General features: G+C 40.3%; 1 protein-coding gene across 1 annotated transcript in view; it reads right to left on the bottom strand.

The window, feature by feature from the left end:
• PDCD4 (programmed cell death 4) overlaps positions 1 to 11,469 on the bottom strand; it is a 29,285-nt gene extending 17,816 nt beyond the window's left edge. Inside the window, exons 1-3 of the mRNA XM_068548538.1 lie at positions 11,321 to 11,469; positions 5,952 to 6,058; positions 673 to 975 (exon numbers count right to left, since the gene is read on the bottom strand). Coding sequence (XP_068404639.1) covers positions 673 to 975; positions 5,952 to 5,994 — 346 coding nt within the window. The 5' untranslated portion in view covers positions 5,995 to 6,058; positions 11,321 to 11,469. The remainder of the gene's footprint in view (positions 1 to 672; positions 976 to 5,951; positions 6,059 to 11,320) is intronic.
• Between the last annotated feature and the right edge of the window lie 5,576 nt (positions 11,470 to 17,045).

The raw sequence follows: 17,045 nt of genomic DNA, 5'->3' as shown, positions 1-17,045 counted from the left end.
AAACATTTTACAAGTATCCTATGCCATAATTTGAAGCTCCCACCATTCAGAAGCTGGTGAAATCTCAACAAATTGCATCAAAATTCTACTACAGACAGAGGCTGACAGCCCCTCATTCAACAAATATTTAAGTACCCAGATTGCTAGTCACTACTCCAGGCACTGGAGATACAGCAGTGAAACAAGACCACTGCACTCCAGTACCCAAAACAAACAGAGCCGAAAAGAACTCAGAACCAGATCTACAAAATTATTAAAATTCTGACCCGGATATTACCAATCAAATTATATTTATCATGTATTCTTAACAATGGACATAATTAATTAGATTCATTAGATAACAGACATGATGAATTTCTGACCCTACTTCTTTCAAGCAGAATTAGAGAATACATGCACAATTCATAACTGTGAAGAGCACTGCTGTGTATTTTGCTGGAAATATGAGATAAAGTACTGCTCAAGAAAACTAATCTACTCAAACAAGAAAAAAAGGTTCAACTTAAAAGAAAAAGTGGTATGGTCCTCAGATTATTACTATGTAAAAACATACACAAGCCATAAAACATTATCATTGTTTAAATTTCTCTCATTCTTAGAACAAGGAAACTGTAGTGTAAGAATCAGACAATATTTTTTCCATTTGTGTCTTTGGACGTGGTATATACTAACCTTTCTTTGGTAGTCCCCTTCCTTTCCCAGATCTGGATCGCCTATCTAGCAACCTTCCCTTTGGACTGGTTGGTACAGTTACTCCACTTCTAAGGCCTTCACTTCCGTTATCACTGACGGAATCGCCTCTGCCAGAGTCCCGGGACGAGTTTTTCCGTAGCCGCCTTTTCGCCTTGGCATTAATTCTAGCTTCATTAATGGAGGATGCCGAAATCCAATTTCCATTTATCTCATTCTTTATTTCCTCAGTCCCAGCATTTTCTTCATCGCCAGAAAAGAGAGAGTCACTTAAATTATCAGGCTCTTAAAAAAAAATGAAGGAAAAGAATTCTAAGTAAGTATTTTAACCATCTACTGCTATACTAGTTATAGTCATAAGTTATACTAAGTTGAATCACATGAAATTATCATTTTTATAGGTGACAGTCACATATTGGCAATTTCATATAGCTCAGTCATATACTTTTCATATAGCTCAGTCCAATACATATAGCTCAGTCCAATACTTTTCACATTATCATGCCAAATGAACTAAGAGATTGAATGTTAATGAAAAATTTTACTGAAAGCATGTTATTTCATGTGTTTACATCATAAAACCTATGTTAATATAAACACCAAATACAGTACAAAACCTTTGAGACTTTATGAGCTTAGACAGTCAAGCAGTTGGAGATAGTAAGAAAAGACTAAGGATCTTTAGGGAAGGTAGATAAACTAATATTTATAGAATGCCTATTTACCAGGCACTAGGCTGGGCACTTTGTCATTTATCCACAAGTTTGAGAGCTATTTACTACATTACTTATACAGATAAGGAAACTAAGGCTAAGACTGTTTAAATAACTTGCCAAATATCTCATCATTAATTGTGGACACTTAGAAAACAGTACTAATCCAAAGAGCGTGAAAGGCATTTAGCAAATACGTGATCATATACGATTACTGAGCCAAACTGCTGATGCTTCACTGCTTTCAAAGAAAGCCATCATCTCGAAGTTCTAATTCATCTCTCCAAACCTGACTCACTACTTACCATTCTCTGAAAATCTTCCAGACTGTGTTAAGATTTGTACATTATCCCCTGAAAGACAGCAACATTTGGAGTTCCCAAAGGTCCTCCGTTTAGAATGTCATCCTCACTGCTCTTTTCAGTTACCAAAATCCTTTAGGATATACAGCTGGAGTCTTACTTCCTCCATGAAAACTTTCCTAACAATTCTAGCCACAATAACACTCATACACTGCTCATTTACCACATCATGGAAATCACTTTATTTCTTTTCATATAACAGTCATTGCTTTTCCAAATAAGTCATAAGCCTCAAAAGAGAAACCATGCCTATACTGTAGTTTTTGTATCCTCAGCACCTAGCAGAGTATCCTTTATACCATCAACTCAAATGTCAATGGAGATCTAATGACATGGAGACACTCGGCATTACTCCAAAAACTTTTTAAGTCACAAAGCTACTGAATTAGTTATCCCCGGGCCCAAGTTTTGTTCATTATGGCTCACTCAACTCAGAGCTGAACCCCTCAAGTGTTTTTAAATATTCCTAATAATTAGGATGTGTCAAGTCTATATGCATGGGCTTTAACATGTTTTTTTTTTAAAGGTAATATGTAGAAACTAAAAATTTTTTTAATCAACCTATAAAAAGAAGCATAGATGTGTTAAAATCTTTACAATTCTTGACTAAAAGTATGAAAGTTAGTAACAAACCCTGTGGTAATCAAAAAACAAAACGTTAAGTAGAGCCAAATTACTTCGGCAGTCTCATAAGTAGTCTGCTGCCTTCAGTCTTCAAACCTTTCTCCAAACTGCATGGAAACTGATTTCTCCCACTAAAAACCCTTTGAAGGTATTCCTATTGGGTTGAAATAAAGTGTAAACTCATGACATTGCAATGTTAGGTCCTTCATGATCTTGCCCCAATCACTAGAATAGCTGCTGACCACTCCCACATTCAAATGGTCAGAGCTGAGATTTGATATCATAGGTAGATGATGGGGGAATTAGTTTGTCAGAGGAATACAGGATATATTAGAAAAAAAGAGAAATTATAAAATGAGAGACCAGCTAACAAAATGTTGCAGTATTCAGTCACAAACTAACTGGAAAGGGCAAGGTTAATAACTTTGGGGTAAATAAGAAGGTGACACTTTCAAGGAAAAAATAAAGGGGTTTCAAAGAGAATAAAGAATAAAACAGTGTTTTAAAAGTTTTTAGGCTAGGAAAGGAAGCCAGTGTTAGGAGGGTCAGTTTGGGACATCATCATAACTAAACTACTATGACTAGTAGTAACAACAGTAGCAGTAGTCATAGTAGTCGTATTACTTCTTCTATCATTACCATCAGTACTGTTACCTACTATATCAGGTTCCAAGCACTTTACATACATGGTCTATAATCCTCACAAAGCTCTATAATGAAGCTGTTTATCCTCATTTTTCAGAGAGAAGATGTTTCATAAAAAAGTTATATATCTAAAAAGGACTGTGGCCAGGATTCAAACCCACATTTGAACCTTAGACGACTGTAACTATAGAAAATACAAAGCGAGAGTACTGCAGAGTGGTGACAGCTAAGGAAACAGGCAACAAGGGAACGAATATAAAGAGAGAAAAGAATAAGAGGAAAGGGAAGGAAAGACCAGAGATCAGACAAATCAGATGGCATTTCATATAAGAGTGAATGATTGAAGAAAACATTAAACATCTACCTCTAACATATTGCTTTCATTATTCTACAATTAAGGTAAGCTGCCACAACTAATCCAGAAGATAAAGGCCTCTCTTCGAATGCTTTAAAATGTCCCTCAGAGTACTAAAGTACTCAAGTATTCAAGCAATCGTATTTCCTACACTTGAGTTTCTTCTCTTCAACTATTTTAATATCCTTTCAAATATACATTTATGTATCTACAGCAGTAGACACATCTACATATATTTTATATATTAGGTCTTATAATTTTTAACCCATGTTTGTATCAATTGCTCTTTTATATTTTGCTATTCATACTCACCTAAGTTTTGGGGTTCCATAACCACTACTGATCTGACTTTAAGAAGACCAAAATTAAAAAGATAAAAACCCTGAGTACAGAATCTGGTGACTTCAAAATTGTTTTCTACTGTGTACTAATTCCCTCTTTCTGAATTCTCTGACATCTCAATAACCAACCCAACTTATATTACACCACAGTGCCAGACGATCACATTTTCAACTACTGGTCCACTGAGTTACATAATTATAATTAACAATATTAGCTCATTTTCATTTGTGACATACATAATACGTGCTATGGGCATGACACACATGCATGGTATCTCACTTAATCCTAACAATAAATCTATAAATAGGGTATTTATAATCCCAGCTTTATACATGAAGAACAGAAGGTCAAAGAAAATAACCCACTTTCCCCAAGTAACAGAGCTGGTAAAAGTAGAAGTTGGAATTAGTACACTAGTCTGTCTGACTTGGACTATTTGTTACAGGAAGCAAAGAAGGTCTGTCTTAGGCTCATCCAAGTACTTAAGTATTTAAGGAAGTACTCAGCAGAGGCATCAAGAACAAGATTAGAACAAGGACTTGTTATAGTTAGAAAACAAAAAGTATAAAACTTAGAGCTGTGCCGTCTAATAGAAATATAATGCCAGCCAAATACGTAATTTTAAATTTCTCAGTATTCATATTAAAAACTAAAAAGAAACAAGTGAAATTTATCTTAATATATTTTATTTAATCTAATAGATCCATTATATCAATTCAACATGTAACCAACAGAAAAAATTACTGAGGATTTCATCGCTTTCTTTCATACCAAGTCTCTTGAAATCTGGTATGTATTTTGTACCTACGATACATCCCAATTCAGGTAAGTCACATTTCAAGTGCTCAACAGCCATATGTGACTACTGGCTATACCAGACAGTGCAGAGAAGAAACAATTACCTATCTGTGAAATATATTCTTAAATTTTATTATTATTACCATTCTCACCTCAATGAAGCAGGGACATGATACCAATTTATAATCCTAAAAAACAAGTACTCATACAGCTACTGTATATAAAGCAGCACCAAAATAATCATTAATTATTGTAGTAATTTTTTTCAACTATAATTTTCTAGTACACTTTAAATCAGGTTCGTAAATACAAAATAGCAAAGACAGTTCAACTTCAAAGTGTGCATTCAGATCAAAGAAAACTATGTAACTGGACACAACAGTGAATTAAAGTCATTGAAAACATGAAGTTGTAGTATTAAAAAATGAAATACGTTAAACATATTTAAATTGCAGAGATTTTTTTTCAATATTAATCATAGAGCAAAGAATTATCTAAAGTGTACCAACATGAAAAGTTCTCACTATGGAGACTATTTCAAAATCCTAATTAACTCTACAAAGATTATTCTGAAAACTATATATACACTTTAAGTGATCTGAAGTTATTTAGCTTTTGGACATCTATTCCACAAAACCGTTTTTATGATAATAATGTACTACTGAAGCATTATGGAAAATCAGGGAAAATACACAGTTAATTTGTAATATATAAATTATTAGTTAGGAAAGATATAAAAGATACCAATAATAGTTTATATTATAGAGACCACTAACTAGCTCATGTGAGAACAGTAACGCGCAGGTTCACTATTCTTCTCGCCTTCTACACCACAGAGTTTATTATGAATAGTGGAGAATAAACGTATGAAATGTGAAAGGACAGGCAGAAAAATACAACGTGATGAATTTGATAAAAATAAGAATCACAAACTTGATTTTTAAAATATGACCTTTTTGGGCTTCCCTGGTGGCGCAGTGGTTGGGAGTCTGCCTGCTAGTGCAGGGGACACGGGTTCGAGCCCTGGTCTGGGAGGATCCCACATGCCGCGGAGCGGCTGGGCCCGTGAGCCACAACTATTGAGCCTGCGCGTCTGGAGCCTGTGCCCCGCAACGGGAGGGGCCGCGATAGTGAGGGGCCCGCGCACCGCGATGAAGAGCGGTCCCCGCACCGCGATGAAGAGTGGCCCCCACTTGCCGCAACTGGAGAAAGACCTCGCACGAACCGAAGACCCAGCACAGCCAAAAATAAATAAATAAATAAAAATAAAAGTAGCTATAAAAAAAATTAAAAAAAAAAAAAATGACCTGTTTTCTTATAGCATGAGTAAGATGGTTTTTAAAGTAAAGAAGTTTTCATAAAATTTGTTATGGCCTGAAACTTGCTCACAATACAGTCAAGGTTCAAGATATTATTATTTACCTGTAGGGTTTACATTCAGTATCTGCTCGTTTTCTACATCCATCGTTCCTTAATTTCACTCGCACTGATTAAATTACCAAATGGAACTCTTCCTCTGGGATGTATTTCTTTAAAAAGAAAAAAAAAAGCTTCAACGTCTTCCAAACCGATATAATTAACGTAAATTCAATTTACTTACTCAGACTGTTAAAAAAGAAAAATCACTACATAATTCCATTTTTTTTAAAGTGTTCACTTTACTTTCAAAGAGCTTCCCCTAATTAACATTTGGTTTCAATCTTCTTGATAAGTTTATCTGTGTCAAAAAAAAAAGCCTATATTTCTGAATGTGCCAAAGCACCCCTTTAACTTGGAATTAAAAGATGTGTTTGCTACCGTACGACCCAGCAATCCCACTACTGGGCATATACCCTGAGAAAACCATAATTCAAAAAGAGTCATGTACCACAATGTTCATTGCAAGCTCTATTTACAATAGCCAGGACATGGAAGCAACCTAAGTGTCCATCGACAGATGAATGGATAAAGAAGATGTGGCACACATATACAATAGAATATTACTCAGCCATAGAAAGAAACAAAAGTGAGTTATCTGTAGTGAGGTGGATGGACCTAGAGTCTGTCATACAGAGAGAAGTCAGAAAAAGAAAAAAATACCGTATGCTAACACATATATATGGAATCTAAAAAAAAAAAAAAAAAAAGGTTCTGACGAACCTAGGGGTGGGACAGGAATAAAGACACAGACCTTTTAGAGAATGGACTTGAGGACACAGGGAGGGGTAAGGGTAAGCTGGGACGAAGTGAGAGAGTGGCATGGACATGTATACACTACTAAATGTAAAATATATAGCTAGTGGGAAGCAGCCACATAGCACAGGGAGATCAGCTCCGTGCTTTGTGACCACCTAGAGGGGTGGGATAAGGAGGGTGGGAGGGAGATGCAAGAGGGAGAAGATATGGGGATATATGTATATGTATAGCTAATTCACTTTGTTATAAAGCAGAAACTAACACACCATTGTAAAGCAATTATACTCCAATAAAGATGTTAAAAAAAAGAAGATGTGTTTGCTATACATGCTTATTTCAAGTTAAAGGAATATATACACATTACAAATTTTTTAGGAATACCAGGCCTCATAATTAATCTGCTATACATAGATATTGATTAGTTCGTTACCAATGAATTATAAGAACTAGTACTCTAAAATGCAAACAACACAGTTTGGGTTAAAAAAAAGACATGATTGTCTTATTTTTCACACTAAAACATATCTGAAGGCAGATAAATCTGCCATTTCATCACGTAGGCATCTGTAATTACTGTTGTAAGACTTTGAGATCAGGAGAATTTTTTTTTAACATCTTTATTGGAGTATAATTGCTTTACAATGGTGTGTTAGTTTCTGCTTTATAACAAAGGGAATCAGCTATACATATACATATATCCCCGAATCTCCTCCCTCTTGCATCTCCCTCCCACCCTCCTTATCCCACCCCACCCCTCTAGGTGGTCACAAAGCACCGAGCTGATATCCCTGTGCTATGCGGCTGCTTCCCACTAGCTATATATTTTACATTTAGTAGTGTACACATGTCCATGCCACTCTCTCACTTCGTCCCAGCTTACCCTTGCCCCTCCCCGTGTCAAGTCCATTCTCTACATCTGCGTCTTTATTCCTGTCCTGCCCCTAGGTTCTTCAGAACCTTTTTTTTTTTTTTTTTTTTAGATTCCATATATATGTGTTAGCATACAGTATTTTTCTCTTTCTGACTTACTTCACTCTGTGACAGATTCTAGGTCCATCCACCTCACTACAAATAACTCAATTTTGTTTCTTTTTATGGCTGAGTAATAGTCCACTGTATATATATGCCACATCTTCTTTATCCATTCATCTGTCGATGGACACTTAGGTTGCTTCCATGTCCTGGTTATTGTAAATAGAGCTTCAATGAACATTGTGGTACACGACTCTTTTTGAATTATGGTTTTCTCAAAGTATATGCCCAGTAGCGCGACTGCTGGGTCATATGGTAGTTCTATTTTTAGTTTTTTAATGAACCTCCATACTGTTCTCCATAATGGCTGTATCAATTTACGTTCCCACCAACAGTGCAAGAGGGTTCCCTTTGGGAGAAATTTTTTAAATCAGCATTTTCTATAATGAGAGAATTACTTTTATAATCTGAAAAACCCATTCTTTTTTTTTTTTTTTTTTAATCTTACCTATTTAAGAAAAGAGTAAGTACAATGACATTAGCATCTCTCTATTTTAGACCTTGGTTTCAAAATGGCTTAAAAATTATTAATGCTGGAAGGTTCTGGTTGATGAAATCAGTTACCTTTTATTTAGACAATTAGTGATAAAAATCAACTGTTATTTGTAAAAAAAAAAAAGACTATCAAAATATATTTTCATAAAAACTATTACCAGAAGATGTAACCAAATTCTATTTCAGAATCTCTCTGGAAATATTTTTTAAATAGTGGTTTAGAATACTTAAGTATTTATCTGTTTAAGTATTTATCTGTTTAAGTAACACAGGTTAGATATAAGTCCTTCCAGCCATTTATAATCATTTCCCCAGCAGTGGGACCTTTTTTTAAGATATAAAGTACACAAATTAATAAGAATGACTAATAAACTAACTACAAAAACGCATTTAGTTTTTATATAACATAACCTACTGTCAGTTGTCATTTTAGAAAGACGATACGATGCCTCCTGGAACTCAAAGGGAAAACTGACTTTTAAATTCCTCAATATATACCATTCTAACATCTTACAAGTTTTATACCCCTTTTCTCCAGAAAACTTCTCCTTTCTCCTACCAACTTCAGATTTAGGGGAAAAAAATGAACCTTAGAAATAAGTACATAGAGATAAATAAAGATATATAAACAAAAATAGTTTGCAAACCTAAAGATTTAGTATCCTCCAGGGCTGAAAATGCCTTATCTGTTTTATTTCAGTATATGAATTACATGTTATAGGAAAGTGAAAATGTCACATGATATGTATGTGAGATTTTTAAACTGGAGTTACATTTAAAAAATCATTTTCATTCTTGATACACATACAATCTTCAGGAGAATACTTTCTGCAGAACCTAGCTAATAAAGGAAATGATTATAACTAATGTTTTAAAAGCCCTTTATAATTCAAAAAGAATTTTACATGCATTATTTCACGTACCTCTCAGAACAATCTTGAGGTAGGAACTCCACTTTGCATACAACTAAACAGATTCAGAGAAGGTAGGTGACCTCTCCAAAGAGAGATAGCTGCTCACTGGAAGAACCAGGATTAGAACCCAGACCTTCTAAATCCACTACTGTTTGCACAAGTTCAACGCAAGACTTCAATATCCCACAGGAAGACTCTTTTTTAGGGTTAACAGAGAGAAGCTTACTAAAATACAGACTCCTACTGTTATAACAAATTTTTAAATACTGCTTTTCAAACACTAAAAATAATATCTAAACTATTACACAAACGACAGGCAAAGAAAATTATCAGGTAATGACTACAAATAACTTACCAAGTTTGCTTTTATTAAATAATTATCACAACAACAAGAAAAAGTCCTGTCTGGGTGTTTTGGCAATGATAACACATTCAAGAACTCAGGCACACTTGATATCAACACAGGTGTTTTAAAAGAGTTTACAGAAAGATAAAGATGTGTTTCGTGTTTTTACTCTCTTCAAAGTAATGAGGGTTTCCAGTTACTTAACAATCCTTAAAATTTTTGCCCCAAACTTAAATGTAAAGCAAAAAATCTAAACTCCACATCCTTCATACTAAACCATAAAATTAATTTTCAGTAAGAAAACAAAACTGTAAGTTAGACAAAAGGCTGAAATTAAACATTGTTTTCATTCTTCCAATGTGTTTCACAGAAACATACCATCAGAAGTATTCAATTGCCAAGACATTTACTAAAAGATAGAGTCTGGCTTTCCCACCCCACCTCCCACCAAAAATCTATTTCCTGAAATAAACCACTTTGACATTTTTTTGGAGTCAAGTTTAGGCCATATATTAACTAGTACTTGTATTCATTCCAGGGCTACAATCCTAGCTAACTAGCCATTTAAAACAAAATCTGCTAAAAGCATTCGACCACAATGATGCAAAAATGAGCAGGAAAGAAAAGTATCAAAATATTTATTTTTGCACTCCTAACAACCATGTTTCCTTTCTCATAACTACAGCAGAAAAACCAATCAAAATATAACTCAAAGACCCCTGCTGAGATATTAAGGAGTTTAATAAACCTGGAATAAAGGAAAGTTAAGGGTATAAATACCAATAATTTACAACACATCTGCAGTGGTCCTTTTTTTTAAAAAAGTGAATGGTGGTTCCTAAAAAGCCTTACATTAGCAAGAATGCCAAAATTCTAAAATTTAACAGTGAAAATGCAACGAAAACACAGGCGGTGACTTTTTTCTCCCCCAGAGGAAGGTGCATTTTTAATCATTTTAATCATCTGTAGATATCACACAGTTGCTAGCTACGCGGTCAGTTCTCACTAGGGCGTAGGGAGACAGGCAATTTTGACGTCTGCAGACAGTTTTGAAGCTTTTGGAAAAACAAAAACCCTCCCCTTGAACACTGCAGCACCAAACTGACAAATGCAGCCTACACAGCAAGCGTTTCACAAAAGGGGGCTCCCTTCCTGCCTTTGTTTTCTCCGGGAGATTTCATTTAAACTAAACAAGAGACCCTTTACCCGACCAGGGGGGCCGCGAAGTACGTGCAGGGCCGGGGCGGCGGGCACGTGTCCGCCTCCCAGCAGCCACTCCCGCCGCGCAGGCCGGGACTCTCGCAGACCCCCTCCCAGGCCGACCCCCGGGGGATGTTGGACCGGGGCGGCCGGAGGGCCGGGTCTGGGAAGACGGGCCGGGGGCCGCATCTTCAGGGGGGCCCCCAAGGAGGCCAGGGGGCGGGGAGGGCGCAAACCTTCCTCACAGGATTTCAGTCAGGCCAGAAACCCGCCTCCAGACGCCCACCCTCAAAGGAAAATGAAAACTCGGCCTCTGGGGGGCGAGCGCCCCGCTAAGCCCGGAGGGGGTCCGGGAGGCGGCGGGCCCGCGCCGCCACGCTCTGGGCCCAGGCCCAGAAGGAGGGAACCGGGGCCAGGTCTCCTCAGCCCGGGGCGTTGGGGAGGGCGCGGCTGGGCCTGCCGAGCTCCAAGGAGGCGGTGGACCCCCTCCCCGCCGGCCCGGACCTGACCCGGCCGCGGCCTCCACGCCCCCACCCCCTCCCAACGAGCGGCTGCCTCCGAGGAGAGACAGTGGCTGCGGGAGAGGGCGCAGTCCTCCCAAGCGCATGACCCGCGCCGCCGCTACTGACCCCTTGGGCCGCCGCCGCCGCTTGTCCACGTCCCTGGTCCGCCGACCCCGACGCAGCACCTCAGCCCCTGCAGCCGCCTCGAAGCTTCTCTGGCCAGTTTTGCTCTGTTTTTGTTTTGTTCTACCCAGTAACACGGAGGCGACAGGTCGGCGTTTATTGGCCGAGGCGAAGAGGTCTTCTGGCCAATCGTGGCGGTAGAGCGGGAGTTGCGGAGGGAAAGGGAGGGCAGAGTAATGTGGAAAGCTGGGCAAGGGCGCGGGAGGGCGCATGCGCTTCGGGCTCCGGGGCCTGGCTGGAGAGGGAGCAAGAGCGGGGTGGGAAGCTGGAGTCGGGGGAGGCTGGGACGTGCGGCGGGATGGAAGTGTGGGAGAATTGGGCTGCGGACTAGGCTGAGGTCGCTCACCCATTCCCCTCCCAGGCCGGTCAGAAACTCGGCGGAAGCAAAGGCTTTGGGCTTCCTGAGGGGCCCTGCCTCAATTTCCCGACACTCCTCAGGGGGATACCCTTAACCTCTGCAGTTCCTTCTCTCGCTGGCCCCTGCTCACTCCTTAGCTCCTACTGTGTGCAAACCCCATGCTAAGAAGATTTGCGAATGTGCTCAGTCCTTTGAGGTTTAAATCACTCCCATTTCACAGATGAGGAAACAGACTCAAAAGCCCTTTGAAGTCCCGTTGCTAAGTATGACTAGTCGGGTCCCTGGGGTTCAAACTCACACAAGTATATGGAATCTAAAAAAAAAAAAAATGGTTATGAAGAACCTAGGGGCAGGACAGGAATAAAGACGCATATGTAGAGAATGGACTTAAGGACACGGGGAGGGGGAAAGGTAAGCTGGGACGAAGTGAGAGAGTGGCGTGGACATATATGCACTACCAAATGTAAAATAGATAGCTAGTGGGAAGCAGCCGCATAGCACAGGGAGATCAGCTCTGTGCTTTGTGACCACCTAAAGGGGTGGGATAGGGAGGGTGGGAGGAAGACGCAAGAGGGAGGAGATATGGGGATATATGTATGCATATGGCTGATTCAGTTTGTTGCCCAGGTGAAACTAGCACAACATTGTGAAGCAATTATACTCCAATAAAGGTGTTTGAAAAAAAAAAACAACTCACACATTCCCGGCTCCAAGGTTGAGGATTTCAACCATGGCTATAATTTCTTCATTGAACCTTCGGCCTCCCGTGGCTGTTCTCTGCATCTTTTCCTCCTGGCTGCGTTCTCTTTGGCTAGTCTTTTCCTCACATTCTCCCTAGTTTCCCTATTCCCTAACAACCGGAACCTTCTGCTATCTCTGTCCTCTCAGGAGAGGACTTAGCCAGTATCTCTGGCAGGATTTTCCGATTGTCTGATGTGCAACACCTGAATGGTCAATTAGTCTCTCTGGAACCAAAGTGAGCTCCTTCCCCTGGCTTACCCCTTTCTGCCAGTCATCCTGCCTGGGAATCATCTCTAATGCTATTATTTCCCTACACACATGCACACACATACGCACACACACACAACAAAAATCTGTTTCTAGCTTCCCATTGCCTGCTTGGAGCATTACCTCAGCCAGGCGTTCAAAGCCCCATGGTGTGACTTCAAGACTTTCTAGCCATATCTCTCCACACCCCTCCCAGTCCACACACACCCCGTGACTGGAACCCACTTGGACCACTCACTGTTCCATATGCTTCCCCACCACTTTGAAATGCCTCTCCTCTTAGCTCTGCTTGATGCAGTCCTATCCATGCCTCATGGGTCTCCCACACAGTCCTCCTTAAGCCTCTTACTTGATATGATCTGCCAGTCCCCTGATTCCTCACAGTATTGGCTTGTTGCACCTCTAGAGGCACTGATCACATTCTACCTGACATTTTATCTGAGTCCCTGTCTCTTCTCCCCCATTAGACTGTCACCTTGTTGACAGCAAGACCTGTGTCTTACTCATCTGTTATTGTTGTAGTGCTTAAGAAAATGTCTTGCACATTTATTGTACCAGTGAAATAAATACAACTTGATCCAGGTTCACAAAGGTTCTCAGCAGTTGATGCTCATCCTCATCTCCTGGCCAGGTGCCTCCTGGCATGGCCAGGTTCTGAATTAGCTTCATGAGTCACTTTTCAAAAGCAAAGCTTCCTGGTCAAATTCAATTTTGTTTTGTTGTTTTTTTCCGTCACCTACAACTGTCTCCTTTCCCTTCTCTGCCAGAGCGCCACTATCCTCCACTGATCATTGACTTCTGGCTCCTTTTTTTCATCCATCCCGTTCTTTCTCCCCATTTTCCCTTTCTGACTCCTGCTAGATTCTTTCATTTACTCATTTAACACATAACCTATGGCACACACAGGCTGCAATGGGCAGGCACCCCAAGAGCTATGAGATAACAAGAGTGGGATAAAATTACCCATTTTTAAAAGCATCTAAAACAACCGCTATCTTTAAGCAAATTACCCCCAAAAGGACCTATTATAAAGTAAAATGTTCACATTCTTTTTACCTATTATCTCAAAGACTGCCCATGATGCCTGGCATCCCAGGACCCACCTTAGGGAATGCCCCTCTAGTTGGATGTGGTTGCCCAGTTTGGACCAGGCAGTCAGGAAATGAGGTTCTAGTCCTAGCTCCCCTCACTAGCTACCGGAAAGAACTTCAGCCCCTCTCGGGACCTCTGTTTTTTCACTAGTAAAATTCAGAAATAGGCCTCTGTTAGTAGTTCCCAGGATGTTTTCCAGAGAACCTGAATTTTGTGGAACTTTAATGGATATCATTTTTTTAAACAGGGGAGGGATTGTTCCATAATTAAACTGACTTGAAAATAAATTGTTTAAACAAAGTTAAAACTGGTTTTCAGTTTTTTGTTTTGTTTTGTTGCCCCAAATCTTCTCAGTATCTTTAATAAGCTGATGTGCCTTGAGAATCTTGAGGGACCAGAGTAGGAAGCTCAGTAGTGTTTCCCCAACTGACTTAAACACAGAACCTAAGTAACAGAATCAGTGTTACTCAGAAACCACTTTGGAAAATACAGATGACAGCCTCTGTCACCAACTTTCCTTCCAGCTGTTTTGAACACTGGCCACCTGTGCCTTTATTAAACATTTTAAAAATAAAAAAAACAAAAGAATAAGCTGAAAAATGGAAAAGTATCCAAGCGCTAAGAATTTTTGCCCACCAAATCAATCCACAAATATTTGTTGTGTGCCAATTCTGTGAAAAACACGGAGCTGATCCACGTGTGTTCTTGGCATTGTGTTCTACCTTAGGGTAGGTGATGTCTGAAGCACAGAGCTGCCCAGGCTTCTGGGCCACAACGTACCTTTTCATTTCACATTATAATTGCTCACAAACTGACTTTTCCGTTTCCTAAAACCCTGTGCCTATGGGTTATGTTAATTTAGCTGTCGGATGAGAAAAGGAGAGAGCCCTTCCCCCTCTCCAGAATGATGGAATTACTACTTCCATTTCCCTTAAGAATGACCTATTCCAGGAGCTTAGGCCATGAAGGGCCACCGCTGTGGCTCAGGATGAGATAACTGTTCAGAGGTGGCAACAGAAGCTCTGTGCTGTGTGTTCAGAGAGACATTATGTACCTCGTCTTCCCCAGACCCCCTCAGGTTTAAGCACTGTTGATACCTAGAGGTGCATAAAGAGTGTTTAATTTGTTAGGGTGTATGGAGGTGGGGTGAGGGTAGAGGGTGGTTTCTAGTCTTTTCCTCTTGAGGCAAGTTATTGACTATGTCCCTAGCTAGCTGTGTTGCTTTGGGTGTTTCACTTCCCCTCTGGGTTGATCAGATATCTCGACTTCTTGCACTGTGAAGGCGTTGGCCCTGCAGGGAGTCTTTTTTTTTTTAAACATCTTTATTGAAGTATAATTGCTTTACAATGGTGTGTTAGTTTCTGCTTTATAACAAAGTGAATCAGTTATACATATACATATGTTCCCATATCTCTTCCCTCTTGCATCTCCCTCCCTCCCACCCTCCCCATCCCACCCCTCCAGGTGGTCACAAAGCACGAGCTGATCTCTCTGTGCCATGCGGCTGCTTCCCACTAGCTATCTATGCAGGGAGTCTTTAAAGAGCCATTTCACTTCTGACACCCCATGATGCTGGGCAAGGCACTGAGATGGCCCCTCTGGGGTCCTGGTAGTGGGGGACAAGAGATGAGAGGGTCTGCTGCTGGTGGCAGGGGAGAATTCTACCAGGTGTGAACAGAGGGACTGTCACTCTCAACCCAGGGGCTTTCTCTGAATGCAAAACTCAGATAATATCACCTCCCTCCATCCCAAAGCCCGGTGTAGGGTTGGGAGTGCTAATGAGTTAACGTGGGTAAGTTACTCAGAAATGCACAGATGCTAGGCAAAAGATAAGCACCTCAAATTACTGCTATTTCCTGTGGAACTCTCTAAGCCCTTTTCATTTGTTGGGCAAAACCCCATTTGAGAACATGAGTTTCTTAGTAAGCACTGTTCATGCCCGTGAATGAGATCAAGAAGAGGCCACCTCTCTCTGGGGACTGAGGGATGCCTTAGCCCACTTCCTTCCGAAGAACTTTCAGATGCTACCGTCACTTACAACAACTTTATCTGCTTGAACTGATATCTTCCCTCCTATTCAGTCAAACCAAGGACTGAATTTTAGGAATTCCTTTAAGGCACTGAATTCTTCTTTAGCACAAATGGTAAAAGACATGAAGCATGCTCTGAAGAAAGAGAGAGCTGCATAAAGAATTCTAATAATGATGACAGTAGCTGACATTTGTGTTGTTTTAACACTTACTGAGCACTTTCACATATACTTTCACGCCCTCCCTGTGAAGTGGACAAGCAGATATCACTCTCTCTGCTTTACAGGTGAGGAAAATGAGACTTGAGTAGATCACTGGTAACCATGGGACTTTATACTAAAAGGAAATTTGGGGATCTCTAGTCCAAACCCTTCATTTTACAAATGGAGAAACAGAGACCGGGAGAAGTTAAGTGAGTTGCCCAAAGCGATACAGCTAGTTAGTAGCAGAGCCAAAGTGCAAATGAGTTCCCAGTCTCAGTCTTGCACAGGCTAGGGAGCATGTTGACAGGAAGAGTCCAGATACTCTGGCACTCAGGCCTGGCCTGGCCTATCTCTGCCACTCAACTTTGAGTCTCTTGGATAAAAGTTAAATATATGAACCCATTTCTGGTCCCCAGAGCCTCCTGCTATCAGATGAACCCATTTTAAGGAAGCGGACTTACTGGAAGTGAGGAAGGAGGGGCCGTAGGGCCTGGGAGGCTTTGTATGATGTTCAGAAGCTGTTGATGGGGGCATTTTCAAGAATCTCTTTCCTAGAGTAAAGAGCATAGAGTAATGTGAAGCACAGCACAAAGAAGTAGATGCAATGTTTAAAAATAGTGTGTACCAAGAAAGGCGAATGAGGTTTTACTTCCCCAATTCAAGTTTTGAGGGGTTTTCTTGGTGCATTCATCTTTCTGTTCTTCCCCCCACCAAATCACTCCTGCTACCTGAGGGTTTAGAAACAAGCAAAATTAGGGTTGAGAAGCTCCAGCAGATCATCTTTTCCCAAAGAGTCCATAAATTATAACACATCTCCTGCACCTGGCCTGAGTTGTAAGCCTGTGAAAACTCCAGCTCCTCAGAACTGTGCAATCAGGGGACCATTCAGCCCAGTGCTTCCAGCAGTTGCTAAAACTGCCACATCCTGCATCGAATTAATTGTGTTGGGTCTGAGTAGAGAAGAACTCCTCCAGTTG

Source organism: Eschrichtius robustus, chromosome 7, assembly GCF_028021215.1.
Source record: "Eschrichtius robustus isolate mEscRob2 chromosome 7, mEscRob2.pri, whole genome shotgun sequence".
In the NCBI taxonomy this organism is placed as follows: Eukaryota; Metazoa; Chordata; class Mammalia; order Artiodactyla; family Eschrichtiidae; genus Eschrichtius; species Eschrichtius robustus.
Note: the sequence above shows the minus strand (reverse complement) of the source record. Positions and strands in the feature narration are given on the sequence as shown.